The sequence below is a fragment of the Antrostomus carolinensis genome, unplaced genomic scaffold (genome assembly GCF_000700745.2).
Source record: "Antrostomus carolinensis isolate BGI_N321 unplaced genomic scaffold, ASM70074v2 scaffold2147, whole genome shotgun sequence".
NCBI lineage: Eukaryota > Metazoa > Chordata > Aves > Caprimulgiformes > Caprimulgidae > Antrostomus > Antrostomus carolinensis.
The window spans coordinates 338-17,173 of NW_010325133.1; the positions used below are offsets into that span (position 1 = coordinate 338).

Genomic DNA, 16,836 nt, shown 5'->3' on the forward strand with positions numbered 1-16,836 from the left:
TTCTGGGTTTTACTGACTACCCACTTTTCTTCTCCACTCCCCCCTTCCAGTTCTCTCTTCTTGGAAACTGCCCCAGCACAGTGTCCGTGTAGTTCTCAACACTGTTCTCATAACAATCCTCACTGAAACCAAAGCACAGCACTTGCTAGCTACTGAGAAGAAAATTAACCCTATCCTAGCAAAACCAGGACAGTTTCCCTTCCCTCTTCCATGGCAGGTGATACCATCCTGCACGTCACAGATAAAGCCAACAGTTTCCTAGAGCAGTTGTCCAAGCTCCACGACAACTGCACCCACTGTGTGTGACACCCCAAGGAGACAGCAACCACACCGACAGTTCCTCGCCGTGACGGTCCCCGGGTTACACCTTACCTCATAGCTGCTGTGCCCTTTGCCAACTTTCTTGCCAGAGAGGTTCATGGCATCTCGGGCCCAGTTATCTACCAGCTTGTGCAGGTCATCTGTGAAAGTCCCTTTCCGGCTCGAGGCAATAGCAGTGGGCTGAGACTGGGGTGCTTGGCTGTTCACTGTCGCCCCGACTGTGTTAGTGCTGCTGGTCCCTACAAATACAAAAAAAATAATAATTAAAAAATGGGAATCAAACCTTAAAGATCATCCTTCTCTAGTGAACTCACTGACCGTGGCGATGGGACATCAACAGAGAGCCAGTTAAAGTGCCATGCAGATTAATTAACTCTACGTTTCAATTCCAGGACACGCTGAAGTGGGAACTACAAGGACTCCTACGGGCATTTTCCCAGCTTAAGAGCATTTCACAGATACGTTTGGCTTTTCAACAAAGTGCTGCAAAGTCACCTTAGGAGGGGAAGGGCAGCAGCCTACAGGCCTTTGTAGGGGAAAAAGGAGATGAGGTTTCAGCACCGAATGACGGTACAGTCACGTCATTCTCTCACCCTACACCTTTTAATTAGCAGTGACCGCTATCGGCACAAGTCAATTCCACCTTGGAAGGAATTCCACGATGCTGGCTGCTGAATAAGGAGCAGTACAATCAGCATCACCAGCTGCTCTGTAGCAAATGATCTCCACTTTGTAAAATGAAGAGAAAAATTCACCCAGATTACACACACACACACACACACACACACAAAAAGCCCCAGTGAGAAACAGCAACTGTTGGTTCCAACAGCTGCCGTGCTGATGTTCTTGAGGAGAACCAGATGGGATTGTCTTCATCCACCAAACATCCGGGATAAGCAGGGGAATTCTGCACTGCATTAAATATTTGCTTTTTGCCTCTGAAACCATGTTTTGGGTTTTTTTTGCCATTATGTTCAGACTTCCTACGTCAGAAGAACAAGAGTTTCAGATGCAAACAACTCATACCACTTGAAGAAGGCAGCAGGAGGAGTAATTCCTCAGATGGGCTTTGACATGTTGTTCTATTCATTGGGCTGATTGTAAGAACACAAAAATCCCTTCACACAGACACCAGGTTTTGGTTCTGCCAGAAAGTTTGCTAAACATTATCCTCTAAAACAACAAAAAAATTACCTAGAAGCTTTGTTTTGGAGAGCAACAGGCAACTGCACTCAAGTTTTTTCAAAGACAAACCTCGTAACAGGAATCAAAGAGATTGTATATTATTAAGTATCCTTAATTCTCAGCAATATTGCAAAATACCCTGATTTCCAGATGTGGAAGTGACAGTTTACCACCAAGGCAGAGTTTTTTTCTAAAGGCAGAATAAATCTGGATTTTTCAAATCCATTTAGTACAAAACCAAGTAAGTACCTGGCCACTGCAGGGCTAAACCCAGTGCACCCCGTGAGTGCCCATCCTCACCTGCTCGGTGCCTTGGCTCTGGCTGAGATGGAGTTAATGTTCCCCACAGCAGCCCTCAGAGCGCTGTATTAGTAGCTAGAAAGGTGCTGATAACACCCTAGGGTTTTGGTTACTGCTGAGCAGTGCTCACACAGCATCAAGGCTGGCTCTCCAACATTTCCCCCCCATCTTGGGAGGGGACACAGCCAGAAGAGCTGACCCAAACTGACCAAAGGGATATTCCATACCACGTGATGTCTGCTCAGAAATAAAAGCAAAGAGACCAGAGGGGGAAGCGAGGGCATTTGTTATTTACATTTGTCCCCTGAGGTAACTGCTACGCGTACGGAGCCCTGCTTCTCGGGAAGTGGCCAGGCATTGCCTGCTGAGGGAAGTAGAGAATAAATAGTTTGTTGCTGTTCTGCTTCCACACGTGTGGCTTTGCTTTGTTTCTATTAAACTGACTTTGTCTCAACCCACCAGTTTGGGTTGTTGTGGGTTTTTCTTCTGTCTTATTTTCTCCCCTCTCCATCCTACTAAGGAGGGGGGTGATAGAGCGGCTTGGTGGGCACAGGGCATTCAGGCGAGGTCAACCCACCACAGCTGGTTCTCAAAGCTCCTCAAACATTTCTACTCGCTCACTCTGAAGACTGCAACAGGGAAATCCAAGAAAACCTGAGTTTATGGCAGATGTTTCTGAAGAAAACTGATTCAAAGCAGAGCATCGAAAATGCCCGCAATGAAAATCATCTCCCCATTGCAAAGGCCAAACAATAGAGTCACCATCTCTTCCCTGATGGCCACCTCATCTGTTCTCCTTTCCCTGGCTATCAGCCACGTTCCTCACAACCACTCTATCCAAGAAAGAACTGCTTCCAAATCTCTGCAGGAATGTTTCCTGTTGAGGAGTGAATTGGGAAGGTGATGTACTTACTATGCAGGACAAACAAGCACAGTGTGACTGCCTCTAGTAGTGCTGAGGAGGGAAGGACACGTGTCCCTCCCACCAGTTCCAGCTCAAGCATGGAAGTGGCTCCCTGCGTGGGTGCCTGCAGGTGGGGCAGCAGTTGGTACAAGCAGACACATGCAGCAGGACGCATGAAAAGGAAAGAAGAAGGTTCCCTGAGCAGGGTGTGCAGCTGCAGCTCAGAGGAAGAGTAACAGGAACAGGCTGGAAGGTGGTGAGGAACATCTACAGTGAAATAACAAGAACCTGAAGCATGCACCATGTGGAAAGGTCTCACAATACAATTATTGAGTAAGAGCAATGATTGTGAAAGGTGAAATTAAAGACAAATGAGGCAAAAGCAACCAAAAGGCACTTGAGGGGAGCGGCCAAAACCAGTGACAATCACATTCCACCGTGAGGGTGCATGCAGGGATTGACACACTTGCTCTCATCCTCTTCATGATGGACAGTATCTGCTTTTGATGTTTCTCATTTCCAGTTTAATATGTAAGGACACTGGATCCTGGACCTATGCTGGAGAGCTTCCTCAGGCCATGGAAGGGAGAGAATTAATCAAGGGAGACACTACAGTGCATTCAGTTGAAGATGTGGAAGTTCGTTTAAGTGTTTGGAAAAGGACTGGACTGGTTCAGGCTGGGAAAGGTGGGAGCTTTGTCTCCCAAAGTGATTTTGCTCAGGAGTTCCAATCTCAGATCACTAACAGAGGCAGAGCAGCCTACACCATGATAGGTGAGCTAGACAATTAATTACAGCTCCCACGTGGTGTCAATTTCAAGAATGACTTCTCAGGGATTTCCCACTTGAGCCTGCAGAAACTGCCATCCAGAAGGGTCTGAAAAGGAAGTGCTTCAACTTGGAGCGTTCAATGGAAACAACCCCCTACATTCCTACAGCAGCCGTCCCCAGTTCTGCTCTGGCACAAAGGATCTCAAGTGAAACAGGCTTCTCTTTCTCCAGCCTGCTACCTAGAACACCTTCATTCTGCCCTTTTATTCCCCCCTCCCCAGAAACCAGCATTTAAAAGACACTTTTTAAAAAAATAAATATTATATGAACACACACAGGCTTTTCTAAACATCTCTTGCTTTGGGAGATACACTGGAGAGCTCTGATGGCTCACTCTTACTCTTTGGAAGTGTTGAAGGAGTGTCTGCAATTGGATCCATCACTGAGGTACCAAACCTCATTAGATTTTTAAACGAACCAGCTGCTCAGAGGTACAATCCCAGCACATTACAGTGAGCAGCTGACCCTGATGCTCAGTCCGCTCTCGTTAGCGACGAGCAAAGAGTTCCAGAGTGAAGGGGAGGTTCAACCTGCCTCCCCTTCTCGGCAAGAGTCAGAGCCAGACTGTTCAATATATAAGGACAGAGTGCACGTTCCAGGGTGTAACATAGACAGATGCTGTGCTGGAGACAGAGTCAGGGAGGTAAGGCCTCAGTGACCAGAAAAAAGCTGATGGATAAATAGCTTTACAATCAAGAATCAAGAGAGAAGAGAAAGAAGATAATTACTACAGAGCTGGTTGCAAGGACAGACTTTTTTCACCATCTTCCCTGAAGCACAAAGAGAGAGTCATTTGTTAAAGATAAGAGAAACAGTGAGAAACGTTTAGTATCAGCAAACAGTACAAAAAAGCTTGGTGAGAAACAGAGGACACAGCGCAGCAGGGCTCTTGCAGTCACTACAGGGACGTTCAAGGAAGAACCCAAAGGCTGGTCTGACGGTTCAATCAGTTGTACTTTCAGAGAAGTGATCCAACCTCCTACATTTATTCTTCACAATTCCCAGACCGCAGTGAAGAACCTCAGGAGGCGTTACTGTCACAACTGGTTGTAATTGCAAAAGGAAAAGCAAGTACATCCTCTATCTTTTTGTCAGGATTTTAACAACTATCAGAGTTCGACCAGTTCACAACATGAGAAAAATTTATTTGCTAGGCCAAGTGCTTGTAGATTGTCACCCTGTTTCCTCAGATCCGTGGGACAGTTGAGACGTTCCCTGCTGCCAAGCTGTACCGCTCTGTTTCTCCAGCTGCACAGTTAAAAGCATCAATTACTGCACTGTTTCCTCAATGCCACTGATTTTAACCCAGCATCTTCTCCAGTTGTCGCTCTCCACATCAGCCTGCAACAGCATTTCAAGGACAAGACTCCAAGGAAGCAATAAGCCAAGTGCCAGGCCAAGCTGTGCCATGCCAGGCATGACCTCGCCTTTGCAGGACAGCTACAACACACTTTTCAAAAGCAATCCACTTCCCTTAGCACCAGTCCCGTAAGGAAAAGAGACACATGCCCAAGTACTCTTCCAGCCAGATGATGGTCAATTTGCAGCAAGCCAAGGCCGTGTAAGTAAGTGATACTCTCATCTATTCAATCCATCGCCAAGTCTAGAAACAGAATGGCTGTTCTTTCTATTTCCCTACCCCCCTTCTCCCCCCCCTCTGCCCCCCCAAAAAAAAGACAGGTCAGACTAAAGATGATTTTAAAGAGTTAGCTTTGGTAAGAACTTCACTTCTTCCAAGAAAGGAGCCATAAATCTTGAGACTGCAGACGTCAGTGCACATCTGCACGTGAATATACCGAGCGACCAGACTGAAAGCTGCTCCATTGGAAGAATTCAATACCAAATCCAATGAAGTGGCATAGAGGTATGATAAAAACTGAACAGCCAAGAAAAAACACCCCCTCCCTCTGACTCCCCCCCTTCCCTTCTCAGAGGATGGAGCTGGTTGCGTTGCAGCTGTCTCTGCAGTAGGCCAGGTCCACCTCTGTACCCACCTCTGCCTCAGCTGTGCCACTGCCAACTGCAGCCAGGCAGATGCTGCAGGTGTCAGGGACTGTCATGCAGCGCAGCGACTGAAGGGCTCTGTACAGCATTTAAAGCTTTCTCATACCAAAGTCATTCCAGAGGGTGGGGAAACAAATGTTAAACACTGAAAGGGTCCAGCCTGCAGAAGCAGCATGGGATGTTGCAGAACTCCCAATAAGAAGCATTGTCACATCAGCAGCCTCAGCTCAAGCATGTCATTACTTCAATCACATCAGAAGTTTGAGGCTCTCTTAAATCTGGACTAATAATATAAATACAAATGAAAAGGATTTTGAAAAGGGCTGCGAGGTAACTCGTGAGGGTTGACAGGACATCTGATGATGTCTGTTTACCCACCTTTACTGCTATTTGTGGCATATTTGTGGCATATCAAGGGCAGTTAATAACAAAACAAGGGGAAATGGGTTTAAGTTGAAAGAGGGGAGGTTTAGATTAGATATTAGGAGGAAGTTCTTCACTGTGAGGGTGGTGAGACACTGGAACAGGTTGCCCAAAGAAGCTGTGGCTGCTCCTCCCTGGAAGTGTTTGTGGCCAGGTTGGATGAGGCTTTGAGCAACCTGGTCTAGTGGAAGGTGTCCCTGCTGCTGGCAGGGGGGTTGGAACTGGATGAGCTTTAAGGTCCCTTCCAACCCAAACAGTTCTATGATATTTATTGTATCTCAAATTCACAGTAAAAACTTTTAAACCTGGGCCCATTAGTAGGTAAGGATCTTTTGAGTTTGACAAAAAATATTCTCTAAGTATTTTTAAAACCCTCAGCACTTCAGTCTTTAGCTATCCATCTGCTGAGGAACAGAAGAAGTCAATATTAACTTGCCTACAGGTGGCACCAATGCTCTGCACTATAATCAGCACTACTAGTGCTGAGAACATGGAAAAAACACATCCCACTTGCCCAGCAAGCACACTGCTGGAGGAAGCCGACTCACTCCTACCACCAGTAATGCCCAAAGGAATAATTTGGAAAACTAATCTTGCTGTTCTACTAGAAAGACTACCTGCCCTCCAAGCCTCGTGTCAGCTATACGCACGCTGAAGCGTCATTTCCAAGGCAGGCCGAAAGAAAATGCCCATGGACCCACGACTTAGAATCATAGAATGGTTTGGGATGGAAGGGACCTTAAAGCTCATCCAGTTCCAACCCCCCTGCCAGCAGCAGGGACACCTTCCACTAGACCAGGTTGCTCAAAGCCTCATCCAGCCTGGCCGAGAACACTTCCAGGGAAGGAGCATCCACGACTTCCTTGGGCAACCTAAGACTTGCTAACTCTCCCCAGTGTCTGTCATTTCACTGAACTGTCCTGAACAAGTTTCCACCAAGAGCTTAGAGAAAATGAGAGCTCGTTATTATGAGTTTAACAACAGAGAATACCTAACACGAGAACCCAGACTTCTAAAGGTGTGCCAAGATCAGCTTAGCTGAGCCATGGGATGGGAGGGAACACAAGGTGGCAGATGTGAATGGGCTGCGTGAAACAGATCCAAGCAGCAGAAAAAAAACAACAAACAAACAAACAAACCCAAAACAAACAAACAGACAAAACAAAACAAAACAAAAAAACAGACAAGGGAAGGAGTAAAGGTGTTACACACAAAGAGCCAAGCAGGGCGTACTCAGAAATCGTGTCCTCCTGCCACCAGGCTTGAACGTCACTCTCTCAGATGCACAGTTAAACTTCGCACAGCCTGTGAGAAAACAAAAACGGGAAGAACAGAGAAAGGAGAGGAGAAGAGACAGAACACCACTACAAGATGTTAGCAACTTGGAAGTTGGAAGGGTGAAATGCATTAACATGACACACAAGAATAAGCCTCAAAGTGTGGACCAAAGAGTACGTAGACAATATAAGGTGTGAAGGAACTCCCCTCAATACCTCCAGACATCAGGCTGAGTTTGCAGTGCTACCCTCCAGTACATAACCCCAACAATAAGGTTGCAATCTACAGGAAAGCCAAATTCGGGCAAAAGTATCCAATTATAAAAGGTACTGCACAACTCTAGATACAGGGAGATGATTTAAGTAGATCCAAAATATTTGAAACAGTTCATTAAAAAACCTCTATGGAAAATATAAAAATATATTTTTAAAAAAATCTCTTTCTTCCAAAAAGTCTGTTTCCATTTGCTGTCTGTACTTCTCCAATTTCAAAAACCCGCATTAGAATTGATGTATTCAACCTGGTTATGGCAAAGCTTCTCAAAAAGATGTTCAAGGGGGGGAAAAATGGAACAGCTAAGTTCAGAGAAGTAAAAGAATCATGCTATCATCCCCTTAATGAAAAAAAAAAAGCCCTCCCTACCAAACAAATCACAGCTATGTGAGAAATTATTGGATAACATATTAACTAATAACAAACAATCCACAACTTGAGTAAATGAACAATTTATTATTCCTACCATTCCACCCTCCTACATTAACTCATCCTTCCAGGATAATTCTTTAACTCACAATTGCAGGACATGAGCCTATTTTACCTTTTATTGGTAAAAATTCCATTGACAGAAACATCCAAAGCAGTTTGGAAGTCTAAAAGGACACCAAGTCTTCTGAAATTTCCCACCATTTCTATGGGTTTACACCAAGGCTGTTCTGCCCCTTCTTTAGTCTCACTTCACATTTGCCCACCCCATGCTCATCTGTCTCCTCATCCTTTCAGCCAACACCTTTCCCCCAGGTCAGCAAAATACTGCTTGTTGTCACCATACTGCACGCTCTTGTCTTCTCCTTGGTGCTTTCATCACAGCAGATGGGGCCATGCTCTATCTATTCATTACTTCAACAACCTCACATTTGGACCTATGTGAGAGGGTAGAAATCTAGTAGGAAAAACCCTTCTCAGCCTCCATGCATCGGTGGGAGGCTACTCTACTCTATGGATTAAAAAAAATAATCAAGTATCATCAAGTTGATCATTTATTCACCAGTAACAAAGGTGTAAGACTCTACAGTGATTCCATTTAAAGTCTTACCTTGGCCTGGTGCAGAAAGGCTTGGTACTGAAAGGGCACCATCACTGGTAAAGGCAGAGTAGAGGTTTTCACTAGAAGGTGAAGGTTTGAGGGGCTGTAACAAATGGTTCTGCCCAGTCTCTTGCACACTACCAGGAGGATGAAGAGTTTGCTGCGGGGGCAGGACTGACGGTGCGCTTTGAGCTGACAGATTGCCTAGAGGAAGAAGGAAGGCAAAAAGAAAAAAACATTCAACATTTCAGTTTCCCCACATTATTTTCCAAGCTTCTGTCATTGTTCCCAAGAGACAGGAGAAAAAAAAAACCAGAGGAAAGTCTGACTGGAACATTTACTAGGCAGTGAAGTCACTACTGAGTAACTCAAACAATCAATTGAGCTATTACACTAGTGACACAGGAAAAGGTGCTGGGGTGGTGAGGGGGTGGAAAAACCTAACGCCCTCTGGTCAAACATGACAATCCAGGCAAGAGAGAGGGAGGCAGGGGAGGGAAATACTCCAGTTTCTGAGAAAGCAGTAAGTAAATAAGAATTTTGCTAGTCTTTTAAGTCAACTCTGTTAGCTCACTGTCACATGCTCCCCTATCGTAAAACAAAACAGAAGTGAGCAGCCAGGGGGACTGGATACAGAAATTGCAGCATGACGTGGAATTATCAAAGCGATGTGCAGGGAACAGTAACAAATATTTCTGCTCACAGCACTGGCCCTCCAATATTGTTTACTCAATGCTACAGGATTTAAGAGTCTACAATTACCCAGCAGCTGACCTCCACATCATTCAAACAGTAAATACAACTATTTTTCTGAGTTCTGTTTATAATAAAAATGGTTTTAGTAAGAAAGGAAGCCTTGATAATTGAAACTGCTCCTCAATTTAAGTACAAAAAAACTGCAACTCCATTTAAAAAAACTTTACTACTTTAACATCCATCAATTGTGACTAAGTTTCTGAAGTGTAAGTGTAAGTCTAAGTTTCTTAAGTGCTACTAAAGTAGAAAACAAGAAAATCACTGAAGATGATTGAAGAGACCAGCCACATTCTGCAAAATTAGATCCAGGAGGCAATGAGAACAGTTTCTCTTAAATAAATAAATAATTTTTTCCCACTGTATTGTAAATTTACAATTTTCACCCCAGAAAGGAGATTCCTCAATCCTCCTCGTCAGAGCCCTGTGTCTAATCTCTTGCAGAACAACGTAACAGCATCTTTCAGTAGACTGCAAAAGTCACAAGTCACTACCAAACAGCAAAAACAATTTCAAAAATGATCCAGTAATCCAGGCAGTGGAGGAACTGGGACAAACACCCCTCCAGAAAAGACAATGTAGAGAGACAGAGACACACAGGCATAGATTTAAGAATGAGAGATAGTACCTTGTCTGTTTTATCTACTCAAAAAATGAGAGAAAGCTTTACCTGATAGCTGAGGGCTCTTATTTCCCTGGGAGCTGCTACGACTGGACTTGCTGCTTTTTCCTTTAGTAGGTCTTCTCCTCCTTCCTGAAAGGGGTGCAGCTGGGGGAATAATTACTGCAGGTGGGGCCTTTCCCAATTTCATGTACAGTGACTCAATCTCCTGCTTCTGGCGACTCTGCAGCTCCTGGATCTCTTTAAGGTGCCTAACAAGTTACAAAAGAGTATGACTTACCAAAATTATATGTATATACATACATGCATGCATACAATCCCTCCCCTCCAGTCAAGCTTGACCAGCTTCTTCAGTCAAACTCCCATTAACATTTAAGAAAGGAAGAAATAAATCTTTCCCCGCAAATACCTGCTGAAGGGACATGGCAGAACAGCTGCCACTGTCCATTGTGCTCTAACCCTGGCTAGAATTCCAACAAAAAGTTCATCATGTTGTAATCATAAAACCAGGATAAATGTCAGTACAAACAAGAACATATACCTACTGTAAAAGACCAAATCATTCAGCATTAAAATGCTACAAGAATAGCTAAATTACTCATTTTCTGAGACTTCTACATTTGTAGTGCTGTAGTTTTTTCAGAGCAGTTGCATAAAAAAAGACTTAAAATTGCCAGCTGCCCTTAAAAAAAAAGGCTCAACTTTCAATATAAATAAAGTAGTAGGTCACATTGCTTGACTTCTAAATTATTTTCTAAGCCAACAGGGATTCTTCAGGAGAAAGGAAATCATTAGAAATGGAGATTTCTGTGTCATTTTCAAATGAGACACCACTATTGCCATGAACTACTAGATTTCTGTCACGTGCAAAAGCTTCCACACATCTGCAGTCTTATCAACAGTGCAGCAATCAATCTACATATAAACACACGGCAAGACTACAGGTTAGAATTAAGCACAGCAAATGTATACACTTTTTATTATTATTATTACATACTATTTTCCTCATCAAAGAATCTTACTTCCCACACAAACACTGGCAATGGGTCCTGACACTTAGTAAAGGTTTAGTCTTTTAAAGAAGTTTACTCTTTTTCTTTGTGAAAAGTAAAGCTCGGATGAAAGGAAAAGAAATTGATATTAAGCCTGTTACATGTATTTCATACACAACCACACAAGAAGAAAAGCCTTACTTCTCCCGTAACCGACGGAGTTCTAACTTCAAGTCTTCATCTTCAATATCCGACTCATTGTCGCTGCTCATATAGGAAGAGTTGAAGGAGTTGCTAAGGCTCTGAACAGGGAGGCTGCTCTTCGACCCCAGAGGTTGGAGGGAGTCTGGACTCCCCGAGCCATCATCCAAATCCTTAGCCATCCCACTTAAGAAGGCAGCCTCCGGTTCAGAAGATGGACCATTCATGTGTGGGGACTCTCTTGACTCCAACTCTTTCTTTGGAGCTGCAGATGAAGAAGCAACTTGTTCCAAGTCCACAGACAGAGGAAGAGTCATGGGCTCCTTCTCTGCACAGGTGACCTCATCCTGAGTCTTTGACACTGAAAAGCGTCCCACTTGATCCGTTGTTGTTGTTACCTGAAAGCGCCCGACCTTAGTAGGCTGACCAACATCTACTGGTAATTGTAGCACAGGACCTGTCTGAGGAATGCCATCTACCACATCCGAGGAAGAGTCAGCAACAGCCTCACTTTTCCGACTGCCAGCCTGCTTTACCAGTGTACTCTCTGGGCTGCTGCCAGAGAGAGATGAAGAATCAGTGGAGGTTGTTTCAAATTGCACCGGCTTGCTTTCAGGTTTGTCACCCTCTTTTAGCACATCATCCACTGCCACGGATACCTAGAATAGAAATGCAATCATGCAGACTTCCTTAGTTCTTCCTTAAACATCACACTTTTTATTTATATTAAGAGTAAGATGCATCTGAGAGGGCAAAATAATTCATTTCCTTGGTATGCCACAAAGCCAGCTACTGCCTCCCTCCAAGTAACACAGTCACACAAAACAGTACTTCTAAGTGAGCTGGAGGATTGACTCCAAGAAACCCAGTAGATTCAGAGGGGACTTCCTTCACAAACAGGACATGATACAGTGGACATCCAAGCATTGTTAAGCTAAAAAACACGTAACATTAAAGACAAAGGCCAAGAGTTACACAGCTGAGGTCTTGATGTGATGAAATGCTGTATTCACCATTCCAGACCTGCATCACCTAGTGCAATCTCTACCCTGAATGAAAACAGCATCCGCACAAAGCACTGCATTCACAAGCTCAACATGGACATCTTCCTCCAACCATGAGGCACACTGAGCAGGAACTGCTCAGCAACGATCCTGTATCAACAACCAAACCAGTTTAACATCTCCTACCTGAAACCGTCCCATCTTGAGGACACCAGCTCCTGCTGTGGTAGCCATAGCACTGCTCTCTCCACCACCTGATCCTGAACCTAAAGAAAAGGAGAATGGGATTAAGGAGAAAATGAGCAACAAATTATGTGAACTCCAACCATATCTTTTCAGCTACTTAAAACTCAACTATTTGAATTCATGGAACTTGATCTCTTTTTTCAACTTTACCACACATAATATCAAACTGCAATATTAAAGAACTTTTCTATAAGGTTTCTTTCTATAAAGTTTCCTTGTACAGTATACTTGCCAAAAGTGCACTTCTAGGTAGCATTAAAAATCCACACTGATTTCAAACATGGATGTGAAATAGCCAAAGAATAAAAAACAGATCTGAAATTTATGTAAGAAAAAGCTTATTTTAATTCACTACCCACACCGACTACCTAAATTTCACAAACACTCCGGATAACTTATTAATGGAGAAGTGTTAAGCTGAATAAACCACATTTACTCAAAGCAGCCTGAGGCTTTCAAAGCTGGATTTTTAGGTGTCAGCTCCTAATTTTGCTGCTGTACACACTGGCAGTATAAGGTTACCAAGATGAGAAATAACTTTCTATTTTTATATCAGTTCCATTGGACAGTTTGCTGTGGTTATTAAGCAACTTCCTAGTTTGTTTACTTTTACCTTCTAAACTTTAGCAGGCAAAACCCAACTCATTTTCTAGCAGACAAATGAGTACTACTGTATAGTTCACTACCAACATACCAAAATGGGAATATTTTATTTTCCTACTGCTTTTATTAGCTTTTGAAGGTTTGTCACTGAACTTCAGAGGCACATGCAAGTAAAATGATGTTTACTAGATAGTTCAGAAATAATCTTAGTTCAACATTAACAGTTTATTTAAAAAAAAAAAAAAAAAAAAGGAAGATTTTTAAAATCAAAACACTTCAGGGAATAACGATAGGGAAGTCTCAGATTATTTTGCAAGTTGTTGGGTTCATCCCCCAGCCCTCCCCAACAGTTGAACTCAGACTGATTGAACTCAGAACTTTCAGAACTTTAGATCTGAAAGTTATTGACCATTCAGACTTCAACTGTTGATTATCCAAGTCAATCTTAGTTGTTCTAGGAGGGAGTTCAGTTTCCTTACTACCTTTCTTAAGTTTTTAGTAGTTTAATCTTTGTTTCTCTATTTAAATAGAAAGGAAACACTCTTTGGTTGGGAAGAGGTATCCTACGTACAGAACACAGCACGATGACGCAAAAGGAGAAGTCGCACTGTCGTTGCCAAGAATGTAACACAAGACAGAAAACAGTTCTTTAAAAATCCTGAAGCTGTACTTTAGCAGCACACTAAATATTCTCTGCAAGTCTTGATTTAACATTTTGGACAGTTTTAAATCCTAAGTGAGTCACTATAATATGCATCTATCATTTCCCTCTCCTGGCCTAACAGTGGAAAATTTCAGCCTAGTTACTAAAAACTAATATGATCCTTAAGGAATTGCCATTGTATGACTTACTGAAAAAGGCTATGTCCTTCCAAGTTACTAGTCTGTTCAATTTTGGACTATATCTCCATGCTGAGAATCATCTAAAATAATCAAGGCTGTCTTACCATCCTTCAGAGACTGTGTTGCTGTAGACACCAGCCCGGTAACCGTTGTAGATGCTACTGAGGGCACAGACTACAGGTTCAAGAGGAAAAAACAAAACAGAATTTAAAAAAATCAGCAGTTTGATGGAAAATAATGTCAATCATTATCTTCTTTTTGTATCAAAGTTTATTATTATTATTATAGATTTTTAAAATTTCAGATCCACACTTTAAGCATCCCTCCCAAATTAAGATTGACATATACTGCTTGTATATGATACATAGATTATATGTGTATATGACACATACATTATATTATATTGACACATACTGCTTGTTTCATGCTCTTTCTCCTTATTCCATAGTCACTTCCCCTTCTAGTTTGGCGACATTAATGACATCACCAGAAAAGCTGGATTAAGAACTAACACCAAAACTAGCCTCAGGAAATACGTGATCTATTGCAACATACAGCTTTTTCCTATTGTGGCTGACTCAGACCCACAAACATGAAGATGACTCTTCATTTTTCTTTTTAAAAGTCTAAAGACTGGTGTACTGATATTAAAGGTAGTGAACTAAGAGCATGACCTTGAGAAAACACGGAGGTTTTTCAAGATTACTAAACTGCCAACATTGAAAACATACACAAGCAGGAGCAGATGTCACTGGAACGGTCTCTGGACTAAGGGTTCTTCTCAGCTTAGCATCCAGATCTTCCAGTGGCTGTTGGGACTGAGAAAGGAAAGAGTCAACAGCTGTCCCAGCTCAGGAGAAACACATCACATTGGAGAAACAACCATATTTAATACTAAAATTTAAAGCAGTCAGTACAGCTTCCGTATTTCTATCATGTTCCCTTTCTACACGTTTACATTTAACAGGTATAGCACAGGAAGACTGGAAGCAATTTAAGCAACACATATGGTAAAAAAACCCAAACAAACAGAAAAGCATTAACTGGAACTCCTGTTTTTCCCTGAAGTTACCATGAAGTTTACATTCCCACTCTTAAGAATCGAGCAAAGATACTGCAAAGCCTCAAACTTCTACATTTTTTTGGTTGGAGAATAACAGAGGTATTTTTGTATTATTGACTATCTAAAAATTTTGAAGGAAAAAGCCAGTTAGAAAAAATAATCACTGAAAAATTCAAAAAGATGCCCATAATTACAAAAGTAAGTATGGATAAAGCAGGATTATGGATAACACAAATTAAAAAATTAAATAAAAACCCCACCACTTACAAGTTCCCTCAAGGAAGCTATCTGGATGGATTGACTTGAAGAGAAGGAAGGGAGAGCAGCAGAATCTCTCCCAAGTATGCTTACTACTTAGATTTCAGCTGTCTGACTTGGCATCCAAGATGTTTTTCAAATTTGGCCAATTGAATTGGGGAGGGGAAGAGAAGAAGAATTACCTAAAAATATCTTAAAGATCAATTGGGATTCACTGAAAATTATTAGGGCCACACCCATAAGAAACATATGGAAGAAGAAAGTGTTGGCAAATATCACTAAATTGAAATTCTAACCTTATCAAGTAGAAGTTTCCTTCCAAACTTTAGCATCATTAATCTTTTCCAGTCTCTCATATTTAAAAGCTAAATCTGATGTTAGAACTGAAGCTGAAGACACAGCAACCTAAAAGCTTTACCTTTCACTTTCAAGAAACTGAAAGTTAGAGGCACACAAAAGCATAAAGATGCTTCCAAAACATTGCCAGGATGACATTCTTCCTCAATTGTGGACTTCAAAACACAACCAAAACAAATAGAAGAACAATAAAATCCATATAAATTCCATCCAAATAATAAAAAAAAGAGAGCAGAAGAGGATGCAGACTTCTCCGACTCCATCCAGAAATCCAAATGCTTAGCAGACAAGTGAGCTGATTAAACTCAATAATACTGTAAAATAAAGAGGACACTTCACCTGAAACACTACATCATTCTCATCAGTAATGCTCACAAGGTATTTGCTACAAGTAAAGAAAGAGCTGAGATATCAGAATGATCAGGAAATAAAGAGATTTCCTGATGGAGCAAGGGAACCAAAATGAAGCTTGAGCAATTAAATACACTTTGTAAAGTAATTAAGGAATAAACAGAACAGGTATTTAAGCCTAAGGAACAAACTGTCCAAAACTGGACTTGATATGTACTTTGCAGACTTGGAGTCTGGTACTAAGAAAAGCAAAAGAAGAAAGTTGTGCAATGAGCTCCTGACAGCAGCAGTAAGGAAGGCAAGCCTAACAACTTTAAGACAAGCCAGTAATTTTCCAGATAGTATTATGGGATAGCAGCAAATGCTCTGAACAGTCAATTAGATTTGATCCAGTTGGTCTCCTCTAATTTTGTCTCACCCCTAGACAGGCTTTAGAGTTGAAACGAGAAGTGAAGTTAGGTAAGCTGTTTGCAAAGGACAAGAAGCAAAAGGGATCTATATTTGTGCCTCTTCCATACCACAAACCCTGCCAGGAATACCTGTGACAAACAGGAAGAAGCTGTTCACAGTGGTGCAGTGGTTTGAGTCACGTCAGTGGCTACAAGTGCTTTGAGTTCAGTTTTGGGCCCCTGAGTCCAAGAAGGACATGGAGGTGCTGGAGCGTGTCCAGAGAAGGGAACGGAGCTGGGGAAGGGTCTGGAGCACAAGTGTGCTGAGTTCCCTTGTGGCTGAGGGAACTGGGGGTGTTGAGCCTGGAGAAAAGGAGGCTGAGGGGAGACCTTGTGGCTCTGTGCAAGTCCCTTGGAGGGGGGTGGAGAGAGGTGGGGGTGGGTCTGTTCAACCAAGGAACAAGAGGAAATGGCCTCAAGTTGCACCAGGGGAGGTTTAGATGGGATGTGAGGAAAAACTTCTTCACTCAAAGGTCAGTCAGGCACTGGAACAGGCTGCCCAGGGAGGTGGTGGAGTCACCTTCCCTGCTGGGATTTAAAAGACG

The 16,836-nt window shown here is 42.6% G+C and overlaps 1 protein-coding gene across 1 annotated transcript in view; it reads right to left on the reverse strand.

The window, feature by feature from the left end:
* Positions 1-372: 372 nt before the first annotated feature.
* Positions 373-16,836, reverse strand: part of WNK1 (WNK lysine deficient protein kinase 1) — a gene marked incomplete at both ends in the record, with an annotated part of 72,060 nt that continues 55,596 nt past the window's right edge. Inside the window, 9 exons of the mRNA XM_029085732.1 lie at positions 373-560; positions 4,270-4,311; positions 7,202-7,273; positions 8,559-8,753; positions 9,973-10,175; positions 11,118-11,776; positions 12,308-12,387; positions 13,918-13,987; positions 14,545-14,631. Coding sequence (XP_028941565.1) covers positions 373-560; positions 4,270-4,311; positions 7,202-7,273; positions 8,559-8,753; positions 9,973-10,175; positions 11,118-11,776; positions 12,308-12,387; positions 13,918-13,987; positions 14,545-14,631 — 1,596 coding nt within the window. The remainder of the gene's footprint in view (positions 561-4,269; positions 4,312-7,201; positions 7,274-8,558; positions 8,754-9,972; positions 10,176-11,117; positions 11,777-12,307; positions 12,388-13,917; positions 13,988-14,544; positions 14,632-16,836) is intronic.